This window comes from Carlito syrichta, unplaced genomic scaffold (genome assembly GCF_000164805.1).
Source record: "Carlito syrichta isolate Samal-C Ts95f unplaced genomic scaffold, Tarsius_syrichta-2.0.1 Scaffold289355, whole genome shotgun sequence".
Classification (NCBI taxonomy): domain Eukaryota; kingdom Metazoa; phylum Chordata; class Mammalia; order Primates; family Tarsiidae; genus Carlito; species Carlito syrichta.
Genome location: NW_007233451.1, coordinates 30141 through 38769, shown reverse-complemented (window position 1 = coordinate 38769; position 8629 = coordinate 30141). Strand labels below are relative to the sequence as shown.

Here is an 8629-nt window from a genome sequence, read left to right as displayed (position 1 = left end):
TCCGCGCCGAGGTGCGCAGCAGCCGCTCGGCCACGTCCTTCTTCTCCGCCAGCCAGCTGTTGGCCGAGCGCAGGTAGGCGTCCAGGCTGCCCGCCGGCCTCTCCCGCGGCTCCACCGGCGGCGCCTGCGGCTTCCCTGCGGGAGGAGGCAGCTGCGGCCAGCCCGAAGACCATCCCCACGGGCGGCGCGGGGCCGGGGCGGAGGCCGGGCGGAGAGGTCGGCCTTCTCCCTCGGGCCCGCTGGCCGGCGGAGGGAAGGCCGGGAGCGGAGCGAGCCGAGGCGCACGGCCGGACTGCCTGGCCAGGGCCGGGAAGGGGGGCAGCGCCGCCAGAGCCCCAGCTGAGCACAGCGGGGGACCCCAGGCCAAGGCGCCCCCTTGAAGCCAAGACGCGGCCCGTAGGCCTCACGGCCGAGATGCGTCCTCCAGGCTGTGGTGCCTCCCTACAGGCCAAGAGGCGTCCCGCAGGCCACGATGCACCCCACAGGCCAAAGTGACCTCTTCAAGCCAAAATGCCTCCTGCAGGCCAAAATGCGCCCTACAAGCTGAGCCTCCCCCACAGGCCGAGGCGCCCTCTGCAGGCCAAGATGCGTCCTGCAGGCCCTGCTGTGTCCTCTACCCTGGCTGGGGCGAGCACTGCCTGGTGGTTCTTTGAGGAGAAGCCACAGGTGGCACGGGGTTCCCAGCTGACCACAGGCGGCAGACAGTGGTGCTGTGGCGGGGTGGGGCCTGCCTGGCAAAGGGGTTGGGGAGGAGGCTGTGGGGAGCAGGGAGGATGAGGGCTGGTGCAGAGGGAAGGGGCCACAACCCCGACACGTCATCGGGCTGCCAGGGCACAAGGGTGGCCGGGGCCTCAGCCACGTCCTGGCGCCAGGCCCATGTGGGTGTCTGCCACCGTTCCCACACTGGCCCGAGGGAGCCTATCGCTGCATCCCAAGGAGGCGGGCACAGGGAAGCCTCGAGCTGCACATACCGGACTGTTCCGGCACCAAGCCGGAAGAGGCGGTACAGCCTTGGTGTCGGGATAAGCTTGCATCCTCTGGAGGGACTGCTCACCCTGTAGAGCTGTACCCTCAGCTGCTCTCCTGCTGCCCTTAAACAGCCGACTTGGCCTCAGTCTACTAAGCCTCGGACAGACATCACCACCAGCAACTCCTGTCTCCTCCAGGAAGCATCCTGACACATCTGCCCCCTGCTTCCCGATAGTGTGGTGGCTTCCCTCACACCGTGGGCGCCGCCTTCTTGGCCCAGAACACGGTCACACTTGCCCCTCCGTGCTCCGTCTCACTCCTCGCTCCCAGCCTCCCTAACCCTGGAAGCCCTGCGGCCTGGCCGCCAATCGCAAACAAGTGTCCTGTGACCCCGGCAGCCTCAGATCTCCGAGTGTGAAGCTGATACAGCCGCGAGCCTCACCAATGTGGTAGTAGGTAAAGCACATGGTCATGAGATTCTTGGCTGGCCCGAAGTCGTCCATCTGGTGGCACCTGAAACGAGACGAGGCTGCGGCCTCCAGAATCCCGCCCGGAACCTCTCACTGTTAGCTAGTTAAGCACTGCCGAGATCCTTGATAACTGTGTCAACTGGGACCTCACTCCCAAAGGGCCACTGCAGGAGAAGCAACGAAACAGTCCCCGGCACCTGCAATCCCAGCACTTGGGGAGGCCAAGGCAGGAGGCTTGCTTGTCCTCCCGCAGTCCTCCCACTTCTCCCGCCTGACAAGTGCAACCAGCTCTGCTCCCGCGAGAGGCTGGCACGACCTCTCTTCTGCTCATGTGGGCATCGCAGACACCTGCGGTCTGCTGCCTGGTGTGGGCGTCATCACAGCTGGGGCGTGACAGCGCAGGGCGGGGGAGGGGAGCACAGCGTGTGAGGACACAGGCGCGAGCAACAGCGTGACTTACTCGAACAGCACGACTGCAAAAGACTGCACCAGGCGGTAGAAGGTCGCCTCCGAGACACACTTGGAATTGCAGCGCTGCCCAGAAAGAAGCCAGATGCATCAGTGGGGGACAGGGTGACACACAGCACGCGGTGAGGCTGCAGGCTCTCCATGCGAGTGTTTCTAAACACGGCTGACCTCGGGATGCCAAGGTGGGGGGACTGTCCGAGCCCAAGAGGTCAAGACCAGTCTGGGCAACATAGTGAGACTTCATGTCTACAAAAATTCCAAAAAATTAGCTAGGCGTGGTGGTACGTGGCTCTCGTCCCAACTACTCGGAAAGTTGAGGCGGGAGGGTGGCCAGAGTCCAGGAGGGCAAGGCAGAGGTGAGTGGTGATGGTGCCACTGCACTCCAGCCTGGGCAACAGAGCGAGACCCTGGCTCAAAATAAATAAAAGGTTAGGTACTGCTGGGCCAGGGCCGAGTGTGGCACCCACCCACCATGCCCGGCAGGAACAAGCAGACTCCCCTTGGTGAACCCCTGAGATTTTAAAAGCAGTAACTTCATGTGCTCACCCACACATGGGAAAGTATGGAAGGATGAAACCCCAAGACGACACACCTGGCTATCTCTGGGTTGTGGATGTTTGGGTTTCTAGTTTCTTTCCTTGCTTCCCTGTATGGTCTGGATTTTCTATGAAAAATAAACTATTTTTGATCAAGTACTTAAAAACTAAGAACTGAAGCCACTCTGCAGAAAAAAAGAACCTACCGGATATTGACAAAATTTAACACTTTCCTGAACTTTGTTTACGTATTTTTCTTTACATGGCTGTCACTGTCTCAAATATATTACTTTTTGCAAAAACTGAATACCGTGAGTTATTTATTTAGGTCAGATGTGGCTCACGCCTGTCATCCCAGCACTTTGGGAGGCCAAGGCAGGAGGACTGCTTGAGCCCAGGAGTTCAAGTCTAACCTAGGCAGCATAGTGAGACCTCATCTCTATAAAAAACAAAGTTAAAAATATTTTAATTTAAAAAAAAAAGTGGCCAGGTGCAGTGGCTCATGCTTGTAATCCTAGCACTTTGGGAGGCGGAGGCGAGAAGATCGCCTGAGCCCAGTGGTCCGAGACCAGCCTGGGCAACTTGGTAAGACCTCGTCTCTACAACAAATAAAAAAAGTAGCTGGGTGTGGTGGTGCGTGCCTGTAGTTCCAGCTACTTGGAAGGTGGCAGCGAAAAGATGCCCTGAGCCCAGCAGGTGGAGGCTGCAGTGGCTGTGAGCATGTGAGTGAGACTGCCTCTCAAAACAAAAAAAAGGTTCTGGAATTTCCTGAGGCTGAGTGCCCAGTCTCCCTTGTGAGGACACGTCCCTGTGAGCGGCCGCCTGCTTCTCAGGACCCCGGGATCCTAAGCAGATCCAGAACACCCTGGGATGGCGTTTACTTTTGTTCTCTGCTGGGTCACGTCCCTTGACTCCCTTCCCTGGAGCGAGGAGACAGAGCTGGGGACTGTCTCCCGATTCTCCCTGAAGAGGAAACGCCCCCCACCCCTCTCCTCCTCACCTGGGCGCTCACGTATCGGGCAAACCACTCTCGGCCCTTCCCGTTTTCCCTGCTGCAGTACTCTCCAAACTTGGCTTTCTCCTCCTGGTCCAAGTCCTCCCTAAAAACAAGTGCCAGGGGGAAATTAAAAATCCCTCTCCATCCTCTGAAAAAAATAAAGGCACTGACAAGTACTGCAGCCAGCCACATGCAGACCCATGCTTCCACCAGTGCACCTGGACCTTGCGATCCCAGGAGGAAATGGCAGTTTTTATTTCAAGGGGGTGCCCGGCTTGGAGAACCAGACATGGATGGAGGGTGGTGATAGGAGTCTACCCAGACTTCCTGTTCCAAAGCCTGTGCTCCTGCCTTATCCGCCTGCTCTGAGCCCTGACAAGGACACAGACCCTAAGAGGTCTTGGTTCTCCAGCGCATCCAACTTCCTGCTAGTTTCTGATGCTGGAGTCAGCATGGAACCACCCACTGAATTCAAGAATTCCTGATTGGCTGCTGGGCATGGTGGCGTATGCCTGTCATCCCAGCACTGAGAAGGCTGAGGTGGGAGGACTGCTTGAGCCCCGGAGTTGAGACCAGCCTGGGTACCATAGAGAGACCTCGTCTCTACAAATAAACAAAAAATTAGCTGGGTGTGGTGGTGCACACCTGTAGTCTCGGCTACCCGGGAGGCTGAGGCAGAAGGATTGCCCGAATCCAAGGAGGTTGAGGCTGCAGTGAGTCATGATCGTGTCACTGCGCTCCGGCCTGGGTGTCAGAGTGGGACCCTGACTCAAAAAAAAAAAGAAAAAGAGTTCCCGATTTGCTGTCTCAGCATATTGGAGCCAAGAAACACCAAGAGGCCGAAGGCCAGGAGAGGGACCACCACCGCCTCCCGTGGGCGTTCTGAGGTAGAGCCTGCTCGCCTCCCTGACCAGCCCTGCTCTGTGTGTGAGGGATAGACACGGGGCGGCCTCTGCCATGGGGTCACCCCTGGGATGGGGCAGACTCTCGCCTGATCTCAAACCACGACTGAACTGTCTGTGATGGGTCTGTGTGCCAATAACCCCCACATTTAAGACTGGAAGCGCCCGAGGCTGAAGGTTGATGATTTTGCACGATCTTCATCTATGTGTGGCTTTAGGGAACACCTGCTTTCATTCATTGCAAACACCAACACCAGATGGAACATGCAAGTTGGCTGGCCGTTTGATTTGCAGTGATTTCTGGAATGCTCCTGAGGACACATCGGAAGCAGCTGTCCACACTCCACACTGTGACAGGCTGCTGCCAATGTGGCCTGGCCTTCCTGGCAAGTTGGCAAACCTCGGGGCTCCCGTCTGTCCCACTTCACTCCCTGGGGTGTGCCCCGAGAGAGACTGTGTGGAGGCTCAGACAAAACCAGCAGGAGGTATATCCACGGCACCTCTCGTCTAAGCCAAACACAAAAGTACTCAGGACAACCAAATGGTAACAGCTTCTCCCTCTGGGAGCCACTCAGGGAGCTAAGGCCGGACTCCAGCGAGTACACAGCACATGTGGAGAGGGACCGGCCAGCTTGCAGCCAGCTTACAGAGGTGGGACTGGCTCTCAACAGGGGACAGGGGCCTCTGCACACTCAACAGACAGACGTTCCTGTGTGCCAAGGAAAATGGATCATGTTAATGAAACCAGAAAACTTTCCCTAAGCCAGTGCTGCTGTGACTTTAATGAATGTATGAATTCCGTTAAAACACAGATTCTAGGCTGGATGCGATGGCTCACGCCTGTCATCCCAGCACTTTGGGAGGCCGAGGCAGAAGGTTCGCTTGAGCCCAGGAGGTCAGGACCAGCCTGGGCCACAAAGTAAGACCTCGTCTCTACAAAAATGTCAAAAACTTAGCTGGGGATGGTGGTGTGCACCTGCAGTCCCAGTTACTTAGAAGGCTGAGGCAGGAGGACTGCCCGAGCTCAGGAGGTAGAAGCTGTGGTGAGCCGTGATGGCATCACTGCACTCCAGCTGAGAGATCCTAACTCAGCGGTGGGCAGGACCCAGGACCCTGCATGTCTAGCAAGCTCCTGCGAGACACTGAAGCCCAGGCCTGCAAGTAACAGTCTGGCAGCGCATGTGTGCCCCTCGGTGTGCTGTGCTGTTGGAGGCACGACAGATCAGCAGTCACACCCGAGGCAGGACTGGGAGCGTGTGCACTCCTGCCCGTCCTGGCAGTGGAGCACGGGGACTGTGGCCTGTCCACACAGCCGAGCCACACGGTCAGTGTCATGGCCCCGTGTCCTTCCTGTGTTCCTGGTGCCAGTGCTCCTCACTTTACCCTCAGAGACCCTCACGGTCAGTGTCATGGCCCCGTGTCCTTCCTGTGTTCCTGGTGCCAGTGCTCCTCACTTTACCCTCAGAGACCCTCAGAGCAAGGGCCCTTGGGCGGGGAAGACCCCTGCAGATGGCTGCCCCAGGCAGCCCCCCAGGACCAGCGTAAGTGTGGGGCTGGACTCTTACTACCTGGTTCTGCCCTCAGTTTTTGTTTCATCTTTTAGAGTCAGGGTTTTAATCTGTGGCACACTCGTGGCCACCGCAGCCTTGACCTCCTGGGCTCAGGCGATCTGTCCATCTCAGCCAGGGGGGAATTAAAAATCCCTGGGATGATAGAGCCACATGCCTGGCCAATTTTAAAATTTTTTCGTAGAGACAAGGTCTCTCCATGTTGCCTAGACTGATCTAATTCCTGGGCTCAAACAATCCTCCCCACCTTGGCCCCCGAAAGTGCTGAGATGACAGGTGTAAGCCACCACACCTAGCCTCCCTTAAACTGAATTCCAGTGAATACTGTGGCCTCCTAGCCAAGGAGCGCTTAGCAGCTAACTCAAAAACACTCAAAGGTACAGATGCCAAATGGGCGTCCCATGAACTCAGCAACGGTGGGGTGAGACGGTGCCGAGAGCCTGACAGTGCCTCACGTGGGAGGGGGAAGAGCCAGAGACAGCTCCAGGACTAAAGAATGCACAGAAAACTTCAGACAACAGCATCAGAAATGAACGGGGTGGGGGCCCCAGGCAACTGTGCTGTAGAAAAGCTGTTCCCTGCCTGTTTTGCAACAAGCATGTGCAGCCCACGCGGTAAGAACAACTGCGGATGGCAGGTGATAGTCCTGTCACATCTCTCAGGTGTGCAAGGACAAAAAGAAAACTAAGGTGCAGCAAAGGCAGGGGAGAGCCACTTGAAGCTCTGTGACCCCGTGCTGGCTGGGCTGCACAGGCTGGAGACAGGACTGGAAGAGAGGGAACAGGGGACTGGACGGGCAGGGGGTGGGGACTGGACGGCAGGGGACAGGGGTCCGGAGGGGAAGGGGATAGGGGCTGGAGGAGAGGGGACAGGACAGTCCCATGCTCCCTGCCGGCCACCCTTGATGCTGCCGGCCTGTGAGTGGGCGCTCGGCGTGCATCCCGTCTGGGGGTGTCAGCCTGGCCACTGTGACATCACGGGAAGCTCGCACGTGTTCTGACACGGTGCCTCCCCCAGGACCGATGTGCCTGGCAGGGAAGCCTGGGCTGGGAGTGCTTTAAACACCCTGACTCTACCCGCAGCCTGGGGGGCATGGTGAGAGCCGCCCCAGTGGCTGTCACAGCCCACAGAGAAAAGGAGCCCTGGCCCTGTGGTCCTTACCCCCCGGAGAAGATCTTGTCCACGTAGCTGCGCATGAAGTCCCGGAGCGCCAGGGCCTCCTCGTCCTGCGCGGACTCGGAGCTCTGGCTGGAGGAGAAGGACTCGTTGGAGGAGGAGCGGCGGTCCTGGTCCCAGGACGGGTGTGAGGGCGACTCGCCCATGTCGTTCTCGCTGTCCGCCGACTCGGTGGTCTCACTCTCTGAAGCGCCATCCCCCAGGGAGCCGTCCCCATCAGGCAGCGTGGGGGGCGGGGTCTCCAAGGGCGAGGCAGCGGGGGGCTCGGGCCCAAAGTCGATGAGGGAGCCCAGGGGGACCTCCGCGGCCTCCATGGCACGGGGCAGCTGGGGGAACGCCTGGCTGGCGTCCGGTGGCAGTGGGAGCCCGCCAAGCACGTGCGCGTCGCCTGGGAGCCTCCAGCCACCAAGATGGGTCCTCCAGGGGGCTCACGTGGCCCTAAGGCTTCTAGATGGGAAACACAGACACAGACATCAGTACCCTCCTCCTGGAGGCAGGACCCAGGCTGGGACGGGTGAATTCTCTGTAAGAGGAGCCGTCCCCGCACCTCTGGAGTTGGGGCTGCCTCCACCCATTGGCCTCCTACTGTCCGCTTGACTAGTGAACGCCCGAAATGTAGTAGGCGCTCAATAAATGCTCATGAAATCAGTGAACAGGTAAACAGGATTTCTCCAGGCCAATCAAACAGATTTTCAGGGCCTGCATCCACTGGCCTCCTCCCTGCTGCAGCCCCTCAGACAGAGGTTGTGCCCAAGAGGCAGAAGGCCTGTCCTGGGCTGGAGTCGGTGTATCGTGGTACAATCCCCGGCCCGCTAACCCTCTGAGCTCCCTCCTTATCCAGAGCTGCCTGGGCCGAAGGAGGCTTATCCTGACCCCGGCTTCTTCTTGAGCCCTCGAGGGTTTCCAGGCACAGCTTCTACATCCTGCCCCTCCGTGTCTGAGCCCGCCCTCCTCAGCGAGGGGGTCCTCTGCTTCCCTCTCCTCCCTCCTACCCCCCGGCCCCACCCCACAGAGCTCGGCCACGTCTTCTGAGAAGCTGCACTCAACTGCTCAGAGTGAATGGTTGATTCTTCCGGGGCCTAGAGCCAGCCAGTCCATCCTTCTGACTCACGGTGTTTAAAAATATCCCAGGCTGGGAGATTCAGAGAAATCCATAATCAATTGCCCCCTGCTTCCCAGCAGTTTATTGAGACTCATTTGTAATTCTGCTTGTTTTGCAGATAGATATCAGTATCCCTATTTACCCAATAACGTATCCCTCCCCGGGGGCCCTGCCCTGGCCACCTCTGTAGCCATCTCCATGCCCTGTACAGACTCTTTATTTTTTAAGTCAGGGTCTCACTCTGTTGCCCAGGCTAGAGTGCAGTGGCATGATCACGGCTTGCCACAGCCTCGACCTGGGCTCAGGTGATCCTTCTGCCTCAGCCTCCCGAGTAGCTGGGACTACAGGCACCCATCACCATGGCAAGCTAATTTTTTGGGGTTTTTTTTTTTTGGTAGAGATGGGGTCTTGCTATGTTGCTCAGGCTGGTCTCAAACTCTT

At 58.3% G+C, this 8629-nt stretch overlaps 1 protein-coding gene across 1 annotated transcript in view; it reads right to left on the bottom strand.

Annotated features, from left to right (window-relative positions):
* Window positions 1–7428, bottom strand: part of KIAA0513 (KIAA0513 ortholog) — an 18600-nt gene extending 11172 nt beyond the window's left edge. Inside the window, exons 1-5 of the mRNA XM_008054277.2 lie at window positions 7072–7428; window positions 3444–3543; window positions 1900–1973; window positions 1412–1482; window positions 8–135 (exon numbers count right to left, since the gene is read on the bottom strand). Of these exons, the coding sequence (XP_008052468.1) occupies window positions 8–135; window positions 1412–1482; window positions 1900–1973; window positions 3444–3543; window positions 7072–7400 (702 nt within the window). The 5' untranslated portion in view covers window positions 7401–7428. The remainder of the gene's footprint in view (window positions 1–7; window positions 136–1411; window positions 1483–1899; window positions 1974–3443; window positions 3544–7071) is intronic.
* Between the last annotated feature and the right edge of the window lie 1201 nt (window positions 7429–8629).